The sequence below is a fragment of the Lineus longissimus genome, chromosome 1 (assembly GCF_910592395.1).
Source record: "Lineus longissimus chromosome 1, tnLinLong1.2, whole genome shotgun sequence".
NCBI classification, from domain to species: Eukaryota; Metazoa; Nemertea; class Pilidiophora; order Heteronemertea; family Lineidae; genus Lineus; species Lineus longissimus.
In genome coordinates this window covers 24,852,233-24,876,028 of record NC_088308.1, presented here as the reverse complement: position 1 = coordinate 24,876,028, position 23,796 = coordinate 24,852,233, and the positions used below count along the sequence as shown (strand labels likewise).

General features: G+C 41.5%; 1 protein-coding gene across 8 annotated transcripts in view; it reads left to right on the top strand.

Annotated features, from left to right (window-relative positions):
• LOC135493662 (titin-like) overlaps window positions 1–23,796 on the top strand; it is a 134,793-nt gene that overhangs the window by 90,700 nt on the left and 20,297 nt on the right. For all 8 annotated transcript variants that reach the window (XM_064781214.1, XM_064781204.1, XM_064781195.1 and 5 more), the window contains 3 exons: window positions 9,900–10,016; window positions 11,686–11,730; window positions 14,855–23,395. In XM_064781214.1, the coding sequence (XP_064637284.1) occupies window positions 9,900–10,016; window positions 11,686–11,730; window positions 14,855–23,395 (8,703 nt within the window). The remainder of the gene's footprint in view (window positions 1–9,899; window positions 10,017–11,685; window positions 11,731–14,854; window positions 23,396–23,796) is intronic.

Sequence of the window (23,796 nt, the reverse complement as noted above, 5' to 3'; positions counted from 1 at the left end):
TGTTGATAGAGTACAAGTTGATTTGGAAGTTACTGATGGCAAATTACCATCTGAGGCCATCTGTGAATCGCCAACCTCCTCTGAAAGTGACGAAGAGAAAAGTTCTGCTGAAGCTGATGAACTTGAGTCCGGCAAACCTCAACCAATATTAATGACAGCAGATGTACTAGTCGCAGATCAAACTGCTCCTGTCTTGCTTTCTGAAACTGTTGAGGAAATAGAAACCTCATTTACTAATGAGTCCACTGAACAACCTGATATTGTAATACCAACAGTGGATGTACCAGTCACTGATAAAACTGCTCCTGTGCTGGTTGCTGAAACTGTAGAGGAAGTAGAAACTGTAGTCACTGATGAGTCCAGCGAACAAACTGATATTGTAATAACAACAGTAGATGTTCCAGTCACTGATAAAACTGCTCCTGTATTGGTTGCTGAAACTGTTCAGGAAGTAGAACCCACAGTCACTGATGAGTCCACCGAACAAACCGATGTTGTAATAACAACAGTGGATGTACCAGTCACAGATAAAACTGCTCCTGTATTGGTTGCTGAAACTGTTCAGGAAGTAGAACCCACAGTCACTGATGAGTCCACCGAACAAACTGATGTTGTAATAACAACAGTGGATGTACCAGTCACAGATAAAACTGCTCCTGTGCTGGTTGCTGAAACTGTAGAGGAAGTAGAAACTGTAGTCACTGATGAGTCCACCGAACAAACTGATGTTGTAATAACAACAGTGGATGTACCAGTCACAGATAAAACTGCTCCTGTGCTGGTTGCTGAAACTGTAGAGGAAGTAGAAACTGTAGTCACTGATGAGTCCACCGAACAAACTGATGTTGTAATAACAACAGTGGATGTACCAGTCAAAGATCAAACTGCTCCGGTATTGGTTGCTGAAACTGTAGAGGAAGTAGAAACTGTAGTCACTGATGAGTCCACCGAACAAACTGATATTGTAATAACAACAGTGGATGTACCAGTCAAAGATCAAACTGCTCCAGTATTGGTTGCAGAAACTGTAGAGGAAGTAGAAACTGTAGTCACTGATGAGTCCACTGAACAAACTGATGTTGTAATAACAACAGTGGATGTACCAGTCAAAGATCAAACTGATCCAGTATTGGTTGCAGAAACTGTAGAGGAAGTAGAAACCACAGTCACTGATGAGTCCACCGAACAAACTGATGTTGTAATAACAACAGTGGATGTACCAGTCAAAGATCAAACTGCTCCGGTATTGGTTGCAGAAACTGTAGAGGAAGTAGAAACCACAGTCACTGATGAGTCCACCGAACAAACTGATGTTGTAATAACAACAGTGGATGTACCAGTCAAAGATCAAACTGCTCCAGTATTGGTTGCAGAAACTGTAGAGGAAGTAGAAACTGTAGTCACTGATGAGTCCACCGAACAAACTGATGTTGTAATAACAACAGTGGATGTACCAGTCAAAGATCAAACTGCTCCAGTATTGGTTGCTGAAACTGTAGAGGAAGTAGAAAGCACAGTCACTGATGAGTCCACCGAACAAACTGATGTTGTAATAACAACAGTGGATGTACCAGTCAAAGATCAAACTGCTCCAGTATTGGTTGCAGAAACTGTAGAGGAAGTAGAAACCACAGTCACTGATGAGTCCACCGAACAAACTGATGTTGTAATAACAACAGTGGATGTACCAGTCAAAGATCAAACTGCTCCGGTATTGGTTGCAGAAACTGTAGAGGAAGTAGAAAGCACAGTCACTGATGAGTCCACCGAACAAACTGATGTTGTAATAACAACAGTGGATGTACCAGTCAAAGATCAAACTGCTCCGGTATTGGTTGCAGAAACTGTAGAGGAAGTAGAAACTGTAGTCACTGATGAGTCCACCGAACAAACTGATGTTGTAATAACAACAGTGGATGTACCAGTCAAAGATCAAACTGCTCCAGTATTGGTTGCTGAAACTGTAGAGGAAGTAGAAACTGTAGTCACTGATGAGTCCACCGAACAAACTGATGTTGTAATAACAACAGTGGATGTACCAGTCAAAGATCAAACTGCTCCAGTATTGGTTGCTGAAACTGTAGAGGAAGTAGAAAGCACAGTCACTGATGAGTCCACCGAACAAACTGATGTTGTAATAACAACAGTGGATGTACCAGTCAAAGATCAAACTGCTCCGGTATTGGTTGCTGAAACTGTTCAGGAAGTAGAGACGATCGTCACCGATGAGTCCACCGAACAAACTGATATTGTAATAACGACGCTGGATGTACCAGTCACAGATCAAACTGCTCCTGTATTGGTTGCAGAAACTGTAGAGGAAGTAGAAACCACAGTCACTGATGAGTCCATCGAACAAACAGACAGAGTGCGTGACAGTGATGTTACTAAGAAGGTGGATGCTGATGTTACAGTCGTGCTCGGTGCAGTTACTACTGCAGTAAAGGTGGAGCCAGTATCTAAGGATACAATTGAACAGCCTGATGCTAGATATGAGGAGGTCACTGAAGTTAGAACTTCTGTCGATTTAAGACGATTAGACGAGGAATATGAATTGGAGCCGAAAGATGACCGGTCCACAATTATAGTTAAAACAGAAATGACTGAACCAGATGTAAAGGTGGATGTTGATAGGTTTGGGGATACTTTGCCCGATGGGTCTAAGGTTTATAAAAAGGTGACTGTGACAACTTCGTCTAGCTATGCAAAAGCCAGCTTGATCTATGATGGTTCAGTGCCTCCTGGGGAAGATGAACCGTTTGAATGTCAGTTCTTGCAAGAGGTTGAACCAGGGCAGATCCCAGAAATCAAAACACCAGACTCTACATCAAGTGAAGATGACAAAGCTAGAATTGATATCTTAACTAAGCCAGATTCATCAGAGACCACAGAAGAGGAGGAAAGAGCTACACAGGGAAGCCCTGAACAGACCAACTCGTACCTCTCAGAGCCTTTAGAAACTCCCGATACGATTTCAAAGTCATCTTTAACTGAAGAAGAAGATGACGAAGAACCTTCCATGATGATTAAGTCTGTCTCTGATGACACTGAGCCCAGTGATAAAGCAATAACTATTGTTGAGCCTGAAACTATCAAACCACTCATGACTATGGGGCTAGAAACCCATGATCCAGAATATCTTGCACAAATGGAAACTATGAGATTAACTGGAACGAGTATGTATTTGGATTCAGATGCAACTGAACCCAGTGATAAAACCCAAGTTGCTGATTCTGATGCAGTAAACCTGGTCCAGGAAGCAGGATTGGATATCCAAGATCCTAAATATGTCGCACAATTAGAAACAACTGGGTTACCAAGGACTAGTATGTACTTTGGTGGTGATGTCCCACAGAATGCTGAACCTAGTACTGATAGAACTGATGGAGTGGTTGAACCGGACAATATTAAACCAATCAAAGCAACTGGGCTAGAAACACAAGATTCAAGTTATCTTGCAGAATTAGAAACAACTAGGTTAGCAAGGGCAAGTATGTACTTAGATGGAGATGTTGATGTAACTGAGGTCAGTGATGAAACAGAGAGAGATGTTGATAAACAGGCTAAGGAATCAGGATTAGATACCAAAGATCCCAGATATCTTGCAGAATTAGAAACAACTAGGTTAGCTAGAACGAGTATGTATTTGGATGGAGATGTAGAAATCTCTGTAGAAGGTGTGGCAAGGGATACTGCTACCAGTGTTGGTGAGAAGCCAGAAGAACCTGTTGCTCAAGTGGCGAGTCAAGTGCCTACTCAATTAGAGGATCCTAAATACACAGCTCAGTTAGAGGCTGAGAGGTTGGCAAGGTCTAGTCTGTATCTTGATGAAGGAGTCCCTGTTCATATGGTTATAAAACCTGGTGAGTCAATGCCTGGTTTAGAAATAACATCAACTCAAGATGATGTGGATACTGAAAGTAAAAAGGCGGAAAGAAGTAGCCTGTACCTTGAGGATTTGGTAGCTGTGGATGACTTTGGGAAGTCTGTTGAGGTCACTAGCCAAGCAAAGCCATTGGATGGAGCTAGTCAAGGGAAAGTTGTGGATACTCCAGTCAAGGTCAAAGTCAAGACAGTTCAGTTTGTGTCAACATCTGAAGATTCCCCATCCATCGTCATCCCACCAGATTATGGGAAGAAATCACTTCCTAGTGCAAGTGAGCTACAAGCATCATTATCCACAGTTGTGATAGAGACGTCCCCAAGTGATACTGCTACGGAATCCTCTGTAGCTGGGTCGACAATGGTAACACCAGATACAGAACACACAGAGTCTGTCATTGTTCACGAAGGGAGGCAGAGGTTGCATGCTGCACAAATAACAGAGGTTGAGAGTAGTGAAGATTTTAGTCCATATGTCTTGCCAATGTCAGAGCGGGGTGAATCCTATATAACACAGCAACACTTGCCAAGGCTTAGTGCATCAGGTGAGGTTATTAGGATGACAAGGCGCAATGTGTCGAAGGAGGGAGAATTCTCATTGAGGCGGTCATTGGAGAGAGAAATCACACATACTGCAGAAGCTGAAGGATTAGTGCCTCCCTTAGCTCATGACGTGCTGGACATGTCTGGGCGGAATATCTATCTAGTTTCTGTCAGTAAAATGGCGGCTAGTCGGCCATATGGTATGGATTATCCAATCAGTTGGGAGGGACTTGATGACAGGGTCTCTGATCGTGGTAATCCTTATGCGGAGAGGACAGAATCTGTTGTCAGGAGTCTGGAACATCGGAGGATAGATTTATCTCATTTGAGTGGAGAAAGAAGAGAGTTAGCACATGGTGAAATGCGCAGTAGTCGGAGCTTTGAGGAACAATCAGTTACAACACATTTGGAGAGCACCCGTACAATAAGAAGTGAGGAGAGATCATTTAGAACTTCGCATCTTTGGATGAGCGAATCTGGTCAAACCACGAGAGATGAACCAGCTGAACACTTTAGCTTTGGAGGGGCTGAGAGGGTTGAAAGTGATTTGCATGGTCCGAGTAGGGTGCAACTTTTCCGAGATGTTTTGGAAGGAACAGTGCAACATGACGACAGCACTGGTGAAGATTATATAGAAATTGCCGAGACTATCCAAGATGGCGTGGTGGTGAGGAAGCATGTAGTCAAGACAAAGGAAACGCGCGGGACAGTCACTCGTAGTCGGTGGGAGGAGAAAGAAGCATTCCACCAGAGCGACATTCCTGGGGGATTCCATTTTCAGACCGATCTGGTCCATGATGAGCCACATGAAGAAGCAGACATAGAAGAGTATGAAGATGTTCTCCCTGATGGCACCCGTGTGGTTAAACGAGTAAAGACCAAAACGAAAACCCGTCGAGTGTGCACAAGACTATCAGTAGAGGGCGCAGAGGACTCTAGTGACTCAGGTATACCAGTAAGCCAGAGAGCATTAGAGCTAATGCAGCATGGCTAGGTACAGCATGTCCACCTTTTTTGGAATGGCTCAATTGAATCAGTACAGGAGGTCCAGCTAGCTTTGCGTTCCTGGTTTCATTGCTTCAGCATTTAACTAAAGACTTTTCTGCAAATTTTCCCATTTTAAACATGACTGCTTTTACTCTAGTTTTAATATATTAACACTCCTTAGTGAAATTTCTACTACATCCTGCATTACAAGTTTACTACCATCAACTTTATGTGTTGACCATTTCAAGCCAACAAGGAGAAGCTCTGATATTTCGTTTACTGTTAAGATGCTTACGCTTCGTTTATAAACACTTCGTGTATACTAAGCTTCCGCCTCACGTCCACTAGCACTGAACACTGCTTGCCGAAGGCTGTTATTAGTAGTAGGAGTCACTTTCCTAAGGTGGGTTGGAGGAAATTTACTTCTTCCTCAGGAAGAGAGACAAGCCAAAATGGTATTGGACACCACAAGGATGTATCAGGTACCTGTGATATGGTACTGATGTTGGCAACAGAGTTCTGAGATAGAACTAATAACTGTACTAGTAATAGCAACTGATAAATGTTACACCAGGAAGTGTGATAGAACCTAGCACATGTTATCGTTAACTCTTAGAATGTTGGTGTCTAATTGATCCATATCATTCTCATGTCATATCCATTAGTCACTGACCTGGCTGCTCGGTTGATGGTTTGTAAATAAGCTTGACTCATCTTGTGAATGACGAACCCTCTTCTAATGAATGACGAACCCAGCCTACCTGTTCTGTATACCTGTGATTAAGTCAAACAGCATCATGATGAAACTATTCCAAAAATGCATGAAGTGATGAAAAAGTTGATGAATAATTCTGATTAGGTACAAAACCATCTCATTTGTGGTTTACATTAGAGAAACACTTTTATATTTTGTCTAAAGTTTATGATGGAATCGCTGATGAACGGGAAGTTGGCTGCTAACTTGCTCCTAGTGTGTTAACCTTGTTGCAGTGCTTCTATCCAACTACCTTTGGAAAGACTTTCCCGTACGTTTACTAACAACAACTGCTGGAGAAATGCTGCGCTGCTGTCGCTAACTGTCTTCGTGTAACAGTGATTAGAAATGCCGAAATTTTCCGTGAGAACGACGTAAATGCTACGAGCTCTGGTTTCTATGGTTGTGGTTTCTTTTTTCAAATATTTCTGTATTTTTTCCTCGGCAGGACTGTGAGACTATTTACGTCCTCGTGTACTTTTTTTGACGTTAACTGGTTATTTCAATTTCAGTACATGTATTGAATACATTCTACTTCTTGTAGAATTTGACTATCTTGTCTCCATCGACTCTTTTATCTCTCTGAGACTTAAACTAAGATTGTACTTCTCAAAAACCAGCATTTCCTCCTCTCTTTACTCACAGTCGTATTTGGGTACCCCAGTCTTGTGGTGTCCTTGTGGCAGCTCAACTATCGTTTACATCATTATAGATTATACACATGAATAAAAGATGATAAATAACTTACCTTCACTTAGTTTCTAGTACTTCTATTGTACGTAGAACTACACATTTATTGGTACATCTGATGTACTGTATGTTTGTTCCCTCCATGAGGTGATGGGTTTAAATTGTTTGACATAATTAGACACCCTGGTTAAGGGAGTCGACAACGCCGACAACACAAAACAATGTAGTACAATCACAACTTCCAAACTTGTCACTCTTGGTGGGAGAAAAAGAAGTTGTTTACTTTGTGTGAACAAGCGTGCCTTTGGCTGAATGAAGCAGAACTTTACAAGTACAGTCCTCATTTTCCACTTCGCAAGCCAAGGCGTAGCACATCACTTCACCGTCCATAGCGCAGCTTCATGCCACGTCTATATACAGTACATGTAGCTGCTATGAGCACAGATTGATCCCCCCCCCCCCCCCGACATCTTTCACGATAGTTGAACACCTTTTGCAATGATGCACACAAACGTGACTCAGATATAGGTGACAAGCAGTTCTTTAGTGGTTGAAACTTGTTTGTACTGTTTGTCCAAAGCACGTATAGTTAGTCCATGAACACATTACGTTTGTTTAGTTGGCAAGTTAGTTAGATTTATGCGTTATGGTGAAGATTTTGTCAACCCGTTAAAAATTTGATATTTTGTGAATTTTGCATGGTGTTTACCAAGTGAACTTATGTGAAGTTGTAAGCGTGTCCCATTCAGGTAGAAACAGTGTCCATTTCGAATGTTAGATTAACCCCTCCAGGACAAAATGACTTTTAGATTTTCTTAAGAATAATGTTGTACTGAAACCAGTGGCCAGAAGGCTGTTCTTGGAAACTTCGTCATGATGTCTTAAAGGGGTTATATGATGTCACGTTTACTGCCCCTCCGCACGTGGTGTCTTGACAAAATCGTTTTAGCCTATGGAAAAAAACTTTGTCGATGAGGTACCAGGTTTATGAGCAGGTAAAAATCAAAAGAAATCTGTCTTTTGAAATATGAAATATATAATTTTGGCAAATTTTTGTGAATTTGTTGATCATATTGTCAAGAGACCTTATCATCGTACTTGTACATTACTGTGTGGGATTTTTTTCTCAATCTGAATTAGAATCCTGGCCTATTTCACCTTGCGTGGGTTAAATACATAAATATACACATGGTCTGGCAAAAAGTGGATTAACTTCCATGATGATTGAAGTTGGCATGAAGTGATTGAGATAATAAGACTGTATCACCAATCATTTCAGCTAACTGGAATAAGTGTGTTGCATATTCATACAACTTTACCAAGGCTTACTAAGGTGAAATAGGCTGCATTTTTCAAACCTTAGTTAACAGAAGCACCTGTGTATTTGTGAAGATAAATGCATTGGTGTTTGCGTAACATAGGTGAAATAGAATGCTGTGTATGTTCCCACAGGGTAACTCTCACTCTGGTGATGGTTTCTTCCTATCCTCCCCATCATATAACTCAGCATCTGTCCATGTCCATGTCCTGCGGTGCTATCTTGGGCATCATGTACGCCATTTTAACAATAAAGCTTCGATGTTGAGGACATCACCTATTCGCGCAATTATTCTGGACCTTCTGTGCGTTTACAGAAATTTGGACGAAAGAAATAATCAGCCATGATGCATAAAGCTGAAGTGGCCTTGCAACTTCATTGCCCACATTTTCTTCTAAAATATTTTATTATCTCATTGGTCTTTCTTCATATCTTTACTCAGTTATCATGATATGAATAATTTGTCTTGCCCGTCTGTGTTTGCGTAGAATTTCTCATCAAACATCCAAATTTAGCCGAGCTGTAATAGCTGTAGAATTTATTTATCAGGTATTGGTAAGTAAATGATTTAACTATGAAAAACTTACGTTATGGTTAAGAAGTAATAATGCCTAGTATCATGCTAATTTAAGGTATTATCTTTCTGATGTCTTTTTTGAGTCTGTTCCAGACAGAAATGGTACAGCCGATTTTCTTTTACAAGGAGGTGTTTCCTTCATTTTTGACAATGTGGTTCATTTGGATTCTCGGTCACAACCAGATATTCTTTCTATTGATTTCCCTCTCCCATCCAGAACGACCTGTTTACCTGTTCGTTGTCTAAATGTCTTTTGTTATCAATATTGTCAGCTTCTGATTCTGTTCTAGTGTGCTTCTCCAAATCCAGTATTTGCCTTTCGGTTTTTGGTTATTCGATCTCATTCCATAGAATAGTTTGACCTTGCATGCAGGTCAAGGTTAACATACTTAATCTTGACCAAAGGTGAAGGTCAGTTTAATGCTCATCAGCAATGAAGGTCAAAAGGTCTGGGTCTAGTTTTGACCTTGACAATACCGACCAAGTTTAGGTTGTGAGGTGTTGTTTAGTCATCTTGCCGTTTCCTCAAATAAGTAGTATCCCAGGGTCTGCTCGTAAAATCTTGTCTTGCACTTGTTTAATATGATGTTGTCCTTTGCGTTGTTGTTCCGAATGAGTGTCTGTGGATGATTGTGTGGTGATTATTTTGAGAACTATGTGGAATCTTAGAACTGTTGGCCAAAGATTTGGTTACAGTGCTTTCATTTCCACGTTGCAAGCCATCTATATCTGATTTCATCCATCAACTTATCAATCATCTCTCATTGATCAGAATTACAGTTATCGGTATTTTGATCCTATTACTGCTTCGTCAGGCAGGAACCATGACAACTGATGAGGGGGCAGCACTTGTCTGATAATGACCAGAGTGTCCCAAAAAGAGGGCAAGGTACATTTTTGTTGGCCTGAAGAGGAACTTGACATTTTCTGTCCTGGACAATCAAATTTCTTATATGTATTGTTTAGCATGAGAGATATAGGTAGTGCTGCCACCTTTGGTTGTTATATCTCTATATAGATGTTGCAGTAATAATAACAGATATTTCCACAAAAAAGAACTGCTTTGAATGTTTCAAGTCCATGTGACACCAATGTTTGTGCTTCGGTGCTGTTCATGTCCAACTGAGTTTTGTTTTCCCCATTTTCAGTCAGTTTTGAAGATGAAAGCCCCGGTACCCCCGTCATCACGATCACTGAGGATCATTCCCTCCCATGCCAGGAGGACGATGATCATTTAAAATATTTTGGAATAGAGCAGACTAAAGGTATACTCTACTGGTGAATTGTGTTGATGATCTTATTTGCACAAGCACCAGGGCCTTAGTCTTTATATTCTGTGAAGTTTGTGTGACTTGTTATTTTTTTAGTCTGGATAGACTGTATTATTGGTGTGTTTTAAAACTGACCACAGGAGTTTTAGATCTTTTAAAGACCCAGAGGCAAGGCGATGAGGACTTCATATAGATATCAATAGAGTTTGAATCCAGTCATAATGGCCGCTGACCAAGGTCCGTCTCGAAGGGCTTTACAACAACTATCAACAGGTCACTATTATATAGGTCTCAGCAGAGGCACTATTGGTTTTGAAAGATCTGATGCTGTTACTGGTAATGATTTTGTAGCAAACAGATCACTAATTGGTATTAGTGTCAGCATCTGTTTTGTTGTCCCTTCTGTAGAAGAAGGGCTCTTTTGAAATGTTTGGATTGAATGAATAAACTGCCAATACTTGCAGTTTCCACCCTCAAAGAGTTGAAGATTTCAGCTAGTTTACTTCAAGCTGTTATTTTCACCCTGTCTGGTTCTGGGTCTTTATACCGTGTAATAAAGTGAAGATGTCTATTATTTTTCACACAACTCCAGTATAATCAGGATAATCTACGTGCTCCATTTCACTGGATTCAATTCAATGAAAATCATTGGAAAGATCTCAAATATCAAACTGACGAAGGGCCAAATTCAGTTGAAGTTGTTTCATTTCATAATATTAACAGCATGGTTCTTTCGGATGCCCCATATGCAAAATTATTTACAAATCTTGGCAAATCGAATAATTTTCGGCCGTTACTATTAAAATATATGTTTGAGCAAGTATTTGATCACTCATCAAGTCCAGACCTGTTGTTGAAAGAACATTAAATCAATTCAAGACGAATTGTTTTTGTGCTGTGCATGAATAGTCGCTGTTGGTTTAGGACACTGTTAGAATATCAATTATGTATGTGGATTTAGATAAAGTTACATTGTGGAATCTGTTAGATGTTGCTGGTTGTAGTGGATTGGAGTGGTTTCCTTGATATTTTTTTTTCTTTCTTTATATGCAATACAAAAGTTTGGTTTTAGGCAATTTTTGACTAAAATTTCGATAATTTTTTGCAACAATCATTTACCTGGAGATATTCTTCTCCTTCCCATAGTCCATGCTGTACCTTGCAATGTGAGCTTTGTTCTCACTATGGCTTCCTTTCCAAATATCATTCTTAGAAGGTAGTAGGATTGAGATGCATTGCATTGAAAATTCTTAAACTAATCAAGAATTTCATAGATTCGTAGGTGAAGAAATATTATAATACTTCACTGGTAATAAAACCAAGGATTCCAGTGGGTAGCGACTTGACTCGATTTGGTCTTGTCATTTTCGATTTTTTACTCTAATATTTGGAATTGTGGCACAGGCTTTGTCATGACAGCTTGTAGCTTGTTTTGGTGTCTGAAACTTTTTGTATAACAAAAAACACCTGAAGGAAATAATTGGCCATGAAGAAAAATATTAAAATTAAGAACCTGAAATCTCCTTGTATTGCATATTCAAACCCTGTCTCACGTATTCTCTTCTGATTTACGATTGACTACTGGTTTTTTAGCTCCAGATCTCCCTGCCTGCGCAGATGTGAGGTCCACATTTTAACTGCAACCTTTCCATTTCACTTTTAGACCAAGGACAGCAGTCTACGGAGCTCGCGGAGGAAGAAGACGAAGGTACTACTAGAGTTGTGACCTCTACCCTAAATCTAGGCTAGTTTCTTGCATGAGGCATACGATATATCGTAATGTCAACAATGTAACATCAACTTTTCATAACAACAATATCTTACATTCTTCTCTACAATATGCATGTAATGTGACAAGACAAGGTGCATCAATAAAAATGTTCACAGAAATTCCCTGGATTGTGTAATTTTCAACCAAAGTTTCAATTCAAAATTTATCAATTTTGCATTCATTTAGACGATATTTCTTGAATTTTACGGTTGCTTCGCTGCACTCTGCTGATAGACATTTGATATATTTTGACACATTTTAGACGACACTCTGTGCCGCCAGTCAGCTTTGCCATTTGTAGAAATGTGATTATTACAATCTCTTATTTCTCTTTCTTTTATTGTCAATTCATTGTCCCAAAAATCTTCTCCTAGCACCCTCATTCCACAACTGTATCCTACCCAGGGGTGTTCGTCAAATTTACCATCTAGTTGAGAACCATTGGGGTTGAGTGTGTTCTTGCTATGTGAGGCAAATTTGCCTCCCTTGTTCTTTTGTGGTCAGTGCAGAGAAAACCTTACTCGCTTCTTGCAGAGAGCCCTTAGGGTTGTCACAATGTGTTGGAAGTTAAATCTTCTATCCATCCAACCATCCATCCATCCAGTTGGTGACCTTTTGGGGGTAATTGTTTTGGGGGTAATTGCAGTGTGCTCAAGCTTGGTGTTTAGGGCTTATCTACCGCATTCATTGTTGGGATGCTTTGAGATTTTGCAATGTTCTGAAGCTGAATGTGTAGAGCTAGACAGCATTAGAGATATGCAAGTTGTCTACTTACTCTGCTGGTTATTCATACATGCCTCGTACTCACCTTGTGCCACTAGTTCATTTTTTGTGCCACACTGTATCTTGTAAAATGTTTAGATATATTTACATGGTAACATGCTCCAGGTGTCAACTGATCTGAGAAGATCAGCATTTAACACCAAGGAAAAGTTGTGTTGCAGATTTTTTGTGGGTGCACAATAACAGAGGGCATCATGCTATCTGTGTGGACACATCCACCCTTATTAAATGACCGTCAAGGGTCAGCATCTGCTCACACCAACTGGCAAGTGCCTGGTGACTTGAACAGTATTTGATAAAATGGACACCCCTGTATTTTCCATCAAATTTTAAATGTCTTGACAGGCCATGACATAGAAAATATACTCATCGTCCCCAGCTTCTGTACATCTAATGAATTGCAAAACTACCAAACTACTTTCCCTCTGAAGAATAGATTACAAACGTCATGGCCTGTATTCCTCTTTTTGTGACTTGTTCATCCTGAGGTACCAGTCCACACACACTTGATTTTGTTTGTGGACTGGTTATAGCCTGCCTTTTCTTCCATTGTTAGTGTCAGTCCATGCCATGCTGAGCCTGCAGAAACTGACCTAGAATGCAAGTTTCCATTATGTACTGAATATCCAATAAGAACATTTGGTTTCGTAAATGTAAAATAAGATGATGACAGGTCGTGTAATGAGCTGTGGGATGAGATTGCTAGGGTTGTTGACATTTTTGACTTAAAGGAAAATCACAACTGCCAATATTCCCTTTTACCACGTTGTGAAGTGCCTTGGGCATTCTTTCTGGACTTTTGTGTACATGGGTGATGGGACACTGTCAGTATGCAATCACTGGGTTTATTGCATGTAAATTATGTTACAAACATCAACAGTAAATGTAAGGGGAGCGGCAAGATAATATTTTGTACCATGGCTTGATATAGAGGAAGGGTTGTGACATAGGAGCTGTTCTTTGGCAGTCTGAGGAAAGTTGTTTCACAGTGCCAGCTATTTCTTGTTGTGCAACAGTCAATAGTAGGGGTTTGGGGTCAGGGCACTGCAGTTCTTTTCTGTGAAATGTTAATTTGTCTTTTTGCATGCTTATGGGGGAATACTGGCAGGTTTTGTAACAAGAGAAACAAACAGAGCAGCAGTTAGACTACAGATTTACTTTTTTTTTAACTGCTCAGTCGAAAGCAGGGTACGAAATTTAGTTGCTCCGATTTTTTTATCAGATGGCAATCTATCCAAACAAACCATGTTCTTTTTAGTGTTACTTTTCCATCTGTGTTAGCCGCAAGTGTTGGGAATTTCTGTGAAGTCATTGTTAATTTCAGCCAAGCCCAGTTGTACGCCAGACGAGTCATTGTGTGTCAGCTTCAGCATGTTCAAGGACACAGCCATGTCATGCTGCCATGTCTAATCTATATTCTGTAGCATGAGATAAATATGTTCCTTGGCAGCCATATTGGATTTTACTTCAATTTACCTGGCATTTTCTGAGGTTGGGATTTTGAGCATGATCTAGAGTAGTAACTTGCATCATTGTTAAAGTGTCTCCATACAAATTTTGATAAAAACTGGTCAAATTAGCACAGATGCCCCTATATTATTGTATTCTCAATAGATTGAAGAACTAAGAGAACAAATGAAAACCAGTTCGTTATGTTACAAAACTCCTACAGGAAGAAACGTTCCCCAAAAGGTTAATGCATATTCCAATATGGCTGTCATTCTGCTGATAATGCATGTAAGTGCTTCTGATTTACTTCCTTGCTCAAGCTTCAAACTAATCAAAAAACCATCCAATTTGATAATTTCCATGCCCTGTGTCAACACATCACAATGTGCAGCCTCCTGTTAAAATGTCCAAGATTTTTCGTCTTTTCTTCTCTAGGGTAGTATACTCTGTCTTTAGCTGCTTTGACACTCCTCACAAATGCTTGTAGTGAGCTTGCTGCTTGCTTCGCTTCTGCCTATCACATGTTCAGTAATACGTACCTGTCATGACTCAAAATTAACATTGATGCTAATGATGTTGTTCCTTCTCATCTTTTCCATGCTTGCTCCCCTTTGGATCACGGGATACTTGGAATCAACGTAAATCTATAATTGGTGCCATCATTTCGCCAATTATTCACCTCATAATTAAACCTCATTTTTGTGTGTAATTGAACAATAATTCCTTATCAAAATGACTACTTGTTTTGTTGCTTTTGGCTGACTAAAATGCTATTTTCTTTGCTTCGTTGATTGGAACCTTTTGGAATGCAACACCTATAAAATATTAGAACCTGAACCTATGGTGATTGAAGAGAAGAGAAAAAGTGTCACAGAAATTGTGACCATATTTGAAGACATCGCTAAGCGAGAGTCTGAGGACTCTGAGACTATCATTACCAAAGATGACAGTATTTTGGAGGAGGGCGAAGAAAAGATAAAGCTTGATGAAGCAACAACTGAAAAAGTTTCAAAAGTAGAAAGTCCTCCCTTGGAGTCGGTTGAAACGGCCCCAAGTGAGGACACAACTATCTCTGCTGCTTCACAGGTCACGGTGCAACCCGAAATTGAGGAAAAACAAGCTTCCCCAGTTGAGGCTCAACCATTTAGTGTGACTGAAAAACAGGAGGAGATAATTGAGGAAGTGATCATAGTGACCTCTTCTGAAGTGTCTGAGTCTGCACCTCAGATAATGCTGGAAGAACAAACAGATGAGGAAATGTCTGCTCCTAAACCTGACACCACTGCTCGTCAAGGAGGTTTGGATCTTCCTGATTACCACATCACCATTACTGCTGCCACTCCAGAACCACCAGGTTCAGAAGAAGAAGACTTGTCAAAGGGAGACGACCTACCAAAGGAAGAGATGGAGGAGGACGGTGTTGAGGAACAGCCAGTGGAGATTGCAAGCCCTGAAAAGGAAGCCGTAGAAGGTGATGACTTATTTGGCAGTGATGATGAAATGGCAGAAATAGATGATGAAACAGCAAAGAAGTTCCGTGATGTAAGGCTTCATATTGCCATGACTGCGCCATCAGCCTCATTAGAATGTCACGACCGATCACGTACCCCAAGTGATATCTCTGACACTGAACATTTACAAACTGATGACCTTCCAACTGAGCCTGAGGATAGGCCATTATCCCCTAGTGAATACACTATAGACCCTGAGGCAGACACTGAGCAAGAAATAGCCCAGCTAGAGCATGAACCAGAAGGAAGGATATCTGCTGACACCTCAGAACAGATCTTCATTGAACAGAGTATAGAGGCACAGCGACATTCAACTAGCAGCTCACCTGTGATTGAAGACCAGGAACGACCTCCATCACCCTCTACTATGACATTAGTGGTTGAGAAAGAAGAAGATGGGACTGTGGAAACACCAGAAAAGGAACCTATTCCCGAGCCTGAACATCTGCCCGAACCGGTGGAACCTCTTGAAGATGGGGATATTAGTAATGATGTTAGTGTAGTTATATTACATGGGGCACCCAATGATGTTTTGAAAGAAAAGTATGAAGCTGATTCTGAGGAAGATCTGCTTGAGCAGGAATCTTTTGACCAAGACATGACTGAGAAAGTTGATGAGGAGCCGGAAACTGATGAAAAAGACTTGTATGAAAAGGAATCTGAGGTTCCTGACGAATCTCATGTAATTGAAAAAGCTGAAATAGAAAGCCCTGAGGAGGTGATAGAGCCAGCAGCGATGGATGAAGTTGAGAAAACCTGGTCTGATGAAAAGTTTGATGAGCCACAGGGTTTTGAGGAGCTACATGTAGAGCCTGAAAGGCCAGGGCTATCAATTGAGGAACCACAGGTAGTTGGGGAGCCTAAGTCTGAAAAGCCAGAAGAACCAATTGAGGAACCACAGGCAATTGATGAGCTAGAGTTTGAAAAGCCAGAAGAGCCTATTCAAGAACCACAGACAATTGAGGACATAGAATCATCAAAGCCAGATGATTTATTTGAGGAGCCCCATGCTACTGCAGAACTAGAATCCACAAAACCAGAGGAACCAATTGAGGAACCGCAGACAATTGAGTTGCTTCAACCTGCAGAGCAAGAAGAACCAGTTGAGGAACAACAGACAATTGAGGAGCTTAAATCTGAAGAGCCAGAAGAACAAATTGAGGAACCACAGGCAGTCATGGAGCTTAAATGTGAAAAACCAGAAGAACCAATTGAAGAACAGCAAGCTACGGAGGACCTGAAAGCCGAAAAGCCAGAAGAACCAATAGAGGAACCTAAAACTATTACTGAGTTAGAATCTGAAAAGCATGAAGCACCAATTAAGGAAGCCAAAATTATCATAGAACCTGAATTTGAAAAGCCAGAGGAGTCAATTGATGAACCAGAATCAGAAATAGTTCACGAAGCAGAGTCTGAACCTTCTGTTGAGGCAACTCTTGAGAAAAAGGAAATTGTGGACGAACCAGAGTCAGAACCTGTGGTTGAGGAAACACCAGAGGAAAAAGAGGTTATAGAGGAAGTAGAGTCTGCACCAGTGATTGAGGAAACACCTGAGGAGAAAGAAATTGTAGAGGAACCAGAGTCCAAACCTGTGGTTGAAGAAACCCCAGCGGGGATAATTATTGTTGAGGAACCAGATTCAGAACCTGTGGTTGAAGAAACACCAGAGGAGAAAGCAGTGGTTGAAGAGCCAGAGTCTGCACCTTCACTTGAGGAAACACCAGAAGAGAAAGAGGTTATAGAAGAAGTGGAGTCTGCACCAGTGATTGAGGAAACACCAGAGAAGAAAGAAATTGTAGAGGAACCAGAGTCCAAACCTGTGGTTGAAGAAACCCCAGCGGGGATAATTATTGTTGAGGAACCAGAGTCAGAACCTGTGGTTGAAGAAACACCAGAGGAGAAAGATATGGTTGAAGAGCCAGAGTCTGCACCTTCACTTGAGGAAACACCAGAAGAGAAAGAGGTTATAGAGGAAGTAGAGTCTGCAGCAGTGATTGCGGAAACACCAGAGGAGAAAGAAATTGTAGAGGAACAAGAGTCCAAACCTGTGGTTGAAGAAACCCCAGCAGGGATAATTATTGTAGAGGAACCAGAGTCTGCACCTGTGGTTGAAGAAACACCGGAGGAGAAAGAAATTGTAGACGAACCAGAGTTTGCACCTGTGGTTGAAGAAACACCGGAGGAGAAAGAAATTGTAGACAAACCAGAGTCTGAACCTGTGGTTGAAGAAACACCGGAGGTGAAAGAAATTGTAGATGAACCAGAGTCTGAACCTGTGGTTGAAGAAACACCAGAGGAGAAAGAAATTATAGAGGATACACAGTCAGAACCTGAGATTGAAACCAAAGAAGAGAAAGAAATTGTGGAGGAACCAGAGTCAGAACCTGTGGTTGAAGAAACACCTCAGGAGAAAGAAATGGTTGAAGAGCCAGAGTCTGCACCTTCAGTTGAGGAAACACAAGAAGAGAAAGAGGTTATAGAGGAAGTAGAGTCTGCACCAGTGATTGAGGAAACACCAGAGAAGAAAGAAATTGTAGAGGAACCAGAGTCCAAACCTGTGGTTGAAGAAACCCCAGTGGGGATAATTACTGTTGAGGAACCAGAGTCTGCACCTGTAGTTGAAGAAACACCGGAGGAGAAAGAAATTGTAGATGAACCAGAGTCTGAACCTGTGGTTGAAGAAACACCGGAGGAGAAAGAAATTATGGAGGAACCAGAGTCTGCACCAGTGATTGAGGAAACACCAGAGAAGAAAGAAATTGTAGAGGAACCAGAGTCCAAACCTGTGGTTGAAGAAACCCCAGCGGGGATAATTATTGTTAAGGAACCAGAGTCTGCACCTGTAGTTGAAGAAACACCGGAAGAGAAAGAAATTGTAGACGAACCAGAGTCTGAACCTGTGGTTGAAGAAACACCGGAGCAGAAAGAAATTGTAGATGAACCAGAGTCTGAACCTGTGGTTGAAGAAACACCAGAGGAGAAAGAAATTATGGAGCAAACACAGTCAGAACCTGAGACTGAAACCCAAGAAGAGAAAGAAATTGTGGAGGAACCAGAGTCAGAACCTGTGGTTGAGGAAACACCTCAGGAGAAAGAAATGGTTGAAGAGCCAGAGTCTGCACCTTCAGTTGAGGAAACACCAGAGGAGAAAGAGGTTGTAGAAGAAGTAGAGTATACACCAGTGATTGCGGAAACACCAGAGGAGAAAGAAATTGTAGAGGAACCAGAGTCCAAACCTGTTGTTGAAGAAATCCCAGCGGGGATAATTATTGTTGAGGAACCAGAGTCTGCACCTGTAGTTGAAGAAACACTGGAGGAGAAAGAAATTGTAGAGGAAACACAGTCAGAACCTGAGATTGAAACCCAAGAAGAGAAAGAAATTGTAGAGGAACCAGAGTCAGAAACTGTCCTTGAAGAAACACCCGAGGAGAAAGAAATGGTTGAAGAGCCAGAGTCTGCACCTTCAGTTGAGGAAACACCAGAGGAGAAAGAGGTTATAGAGGAAGTAGAGTCTGCACCAGTGATTGAGGAAACACCTGAGGAGAAAGAAATTGTGGAAAAACCAGAGTCAGAACCTGTGGTTGAGGAAACACCCGAGGAGAAAGAAATTGTAGAGGAACCAGAGTTAGAACTTTTGGTCGAAGAAACACCCGAGGAGAAAAAAATGGTTGAAGAGCCAGAGTCTGCACCTTCAGTTGAGGAAACACCAGAGGAGAAAGAGGTTATAGAGGAAGTAGAGTCTGCACCAGTGATTGAGGAAACACCTGAGGAGAAAGAAATTTTGGAAAAACCAGAGTCAGAACCTGTGGTTGAGGAAACACCCGAGGAGAAAGAAATTGTGGAGGAACCAGAGTCTGCACCAGTGATTGCGGAAACACCAGAGGAGACAGAAATTGTAGAGGAACCAGAGTTAGAACTTTTGGTCGAAGAAACACCCGAGGAGAAAAAAATGGTTGAAGAGCCAGAGTCTGCACCTTCAGTTGAGGAAACACCAGAGGAGAAAGAGGTTATAGAGGAAGTAGAGTCTGCACCAGTGATTGAGGAAACACCTGAGGAGAAAGAAATTTTGGAAAAACCAGAGTCAGAACCTGTGGTTGAGGAAACACCCGAGGAGAAAGAAATTGTGGAGGAACCAGAGTCTGCACCAGTGATTGCGGAAACACCAGAGGAGACAGAAATTGTAGAGGAACCAGAGTTAGAACTTTTGGTCGAAGAAACACCCGAGGAGAAAAAAATGGTTGAAGAGCCAGAGTCTGCACCTTCAGTTGAGGAAACACCAGAGGAGAAAGAGGTTATAGAGGAAGTAGAGTCTGCACCAGTGATTGCAGAAACACGAGAGGAGAAAGAAATTTTAGAGGAACCAGAGTCAGAACCTGTGGTTGAGGAAACACCCGAGGAGAAAGAAATTGTGGAGGAACCAGAGTCGGCACCAGTGATTGCAGAAACACCAGAAGAGAAAGAAACTGTAGAGGAACCAGAGTCAGAACCTGTGGTTGAGGAAACACCCGAGGAGAAAGAAATTGTGGAGGAACCAGAGTCAGAACCAGTGGTTGAGGAACCACCAGAGGAGAAAGAAGTTATAGAGAAACCAGATTCAGAACATGTGGTTGAAGAAACACCAGAAGAGAAAGAAATGGTTGAAGAGCCAGAGTCTGCACCTTCAGTTGAGGAAACACCAGAGGAGAAAGAGGTTATAGAAGAAGTAGAGTATGCACCAGTGATTGCGGAAACACCAGAGGAGAAAGAAATTGTAGAGGAACCAGAGTCCAAACCTGTGGTTGAAGAAACCCCAGCAGGGATAATTATTGTTGAGGAACCAGAGTCTGCACCTGTAGTTGAAGAAACACCGGAGGAGCAAGGAATTGTAGACGAACCAGAGTCTGAACATATGGTTGAAGAAACACCTGAGGAGAAAGAAATTGTAGAGGAACCAGAGATGGAACCTGTTGTTGAGGAAACACCAGAGGAGAAAGAAATTGTGGAGGAAGCAGAATCTGCCCTTGTAGTTTGGGAAACACCAGATGAGAAAGAAATGGTAGAAGAACCAGAGCCAGACGCTGTTGTTGAAGAAAAACCAGAGGAGAGAGAAATGGTGGAAGAAACAGAGTCGGAACCTCAAGTTGAGGAAACCTCGGAGGAGAAAGAAATTGAAGAGGAACCAGGGTCAGAACCAGTGGTTGAAGTAATAACGGAGGAGAAAGAAATTGTTGAGAAACCTGAGTCAGAATTTGTGGTTGAGGAAACAATGGAGGAGAAGGAAATTGTGGAGGAACTAGAGTCAGAACCTGTAGTTGATAAAACCCCTGAGGAGAAAGAAATCGAAGAGGAACCAGAGTCAGAACCTGTGGTTGAGGAAACACCTGAGGAGAAAGAAATTGTTGAAGAGCCAGAGGCTGCACCTTCAGTTGAGGAAACACCAGAGGAGAAAGAGGTTATAGAGGAAGTAGAGTCTGCACCAATGATTGCAGAAACTCCAGAGGAGAAAGAAATTGTAGAGGAACCAGAGTCAGAACCTGTGGTTGAGGAAACACCAGAGGAAAAAGAAATTGTCGAAGAGCCAGAGTCTGCACCTTCAGTTGAGGAAACACCAGAAGAGAAAGAAATTGTAGAGGAACCAGAGTCAGAACCTGGGATTGAAGAAACACCCGAGGAGAAAGAAATTGTTGAAGAGCCAGAGGCTGCACCTTCAGTTGAGGAAACACCAGAGGAGAAAGAGGTTATAGAGGAAGTAGAGTCTGCACCAGTGATTGCAGAAACACCAGAGGAGAAAGAAATTTTAGAGGAACCAGAGTCAGAACCTGTGGTTGAGGAAACACCCGAGGAGAAAGAAATTGTGGAGGAACCAGAGTCTGCACCAGTGATTGCAGAAATACCAGAGGAGAAAGATATTGTAGAGGAACCAAAGTCAGAACCTATTGTTCAGGAATCAGTAGAGGAGAAAGAAATTGTTGTAGAGGCGGAACTTCTAGTTGAGGAAACACTAAAGGAGGAGAGTAAAGAAATATCTTATCAAAAAGAGTACTCTTCGAGATTAGTTGAAACAGTAAATTTTTCCACTACCTTCAGGGAAGAGGTTGGCGAGCACACCTTTGATGATGTTGAACCTTTCATATTGAATGATGAAGTTGAAAGAGGGGAGAAATTGACACAGAAATCAGGTCCTGACCCCCTTGCTGAGGTTGATGACCGTGAGTCACAAGTAATTGGTATTGAAGAAACTGACTCGGAACCTATGATTGAGGAAACACCAGGAGATCAAGCAATGATTCAAGAACGGGAAACAAAAGCTGGAGTTGAGGAAACTCCAAAGGAGAAAGAACTTGTTGAAGAACCAAAGTCCGAACCAGTTATGGAAGAGCAAATTGTGGAGCAGAAGAAGCAAACTGATATTGTGTATCATAAAGAAGAAACGGTTATGACCAAGTATGCGTCTACAGTTGTTGAAACAGTTTCATTTTCAACTACATACGAGACTGAGGGAGGGGATCAAATATTTGTGGATGCTGAGACAATTGAGGAGTTCAAGGGGGACGAGTGGGAACATGACGCTGAGGAAACACCGAAAGAGCAAGAGATTATTCGTGAGCAGGAGATAGCACCTATCACTGATGAAACACCAGAGAAAAAAGAAAGTGTGGAAGAACCAGAGTCGGTGCCTGTTGTTGATGAAATTCCGGAGAAGGAAGACATTGCTGAAGAACCAGAGGCAGAACTGTTAGTTGAAGAACAAGAAGTTGTTGAAGAGGACAATGAAATATTTGAGACACAGAAGTTGACCTCTGAATACTCTTCAAGGGTGATTGAAACTGTCACTTTTTCGACTAGTTACCAGGATGAGGTGGGTGAGCATACTTACGAGGATGTTGAACCGTTCATTCTAGATGGTGAAATCGAAAGAGGGGAGAGATTTACCCTAGAAGCAATGAATGCAGCTCTGACTGTTGATGAGCCTGTGGTTGTGGAAGAAGCTCTGGAGGCTGAGATTGAACATGAAGTTGAGACAGAACCTGAAACGAGTGATGTCACTGCTGGAGTAGAAAAAGCAGCTGAAACCAAATCACCAAGAGAAGACCAAACAGAAGAGAAAATCATGACCACAGAATATTCATCAAGAATAATTGAAACGGTGACTTATTCTCAGTCTTTCTTGGAGGAGGTAGGAGTTGACCAATTTGAAGATGGTGATTTTGAAGCTTTTGTCTTTGAAGAAAATGTTGAGAGGGGAGAGCAGTTTGCAACAAAGCCTCCAACAAGTCCTAAGGACAGGGAACCTCCTCTCCGTCCCAAAGAGCTGGAAATTACCAACCTGACTAAGGAACGAATAGACTCTGAAGCAGATCTTGAGATGGATCCAATCGCCTTTGACACGGTGATAGTGTCGGAGAGGGACAGTCTAACCTCACCCAGTGACAAACCACAAAAGATAACTTCCCCGATTAGTAGCAAAAGTCTTTCACTTATTGAGTCTCCAGTATCTCCAGTTCAAAATGGAGATGTCTTTGAAGATCTATGTGATGAACCAGATAAGTCTTCCATATTTGCGGATGAAGAAATCTCTGTTGAGCGTACTGAAATAATAATTCAGTTGCCAAAGAGAATGCTGATTGAGTCGCACCAAACTTTCGTGGAATCTGAGGAAAAGACCGAAACTCGGGAGACAACGGTCTTAATCACAGACACATCTAAAATTGTGGCTGATGATTCCTGTGAAGCAGCAGAACTAGTTTCACCTACTGAACATGAGCAACTTGCAGCAGACACACCTGCTGAATGTGAGGAGCCCTCCGAACAATCATCTGATACCAAAGGGGAGACCAATCTTCAGCCACTAACCACCAAATTAAGCTCAGAAACAACAGGTAGATGTTCATTACAGTTGTAATTTGAAATGCTTTTCTTTGGTTTTTACTTGTAAAGTACAATACAAGCTTGAGCTTACACAAGTAAATTGATGCTGAGGTAAATTGCTTTGCTTTAACCAGATTGCCTTTACAGATGTCTAACAACCTATGCAGCGGAGTGAGCAAGGTAACATGTTAGTCGCACAATGTAACTTGAACAAAGAATCAAATGGGCAGCCACTTGCACCTAGCACCCAGCTAGTATGTTCTTTCTCTTCCTTTGTACACCACTCCATACTAGAAACCACTTCTTTCTATGCCTGGTATGGGATGCTTTCTTCTGCCTTCTGTAGCCTAATTGCATGTCTGCATGATCAAAGTACAAACACTGATACCTCTCCCGGTTTCTTTGCTTCATG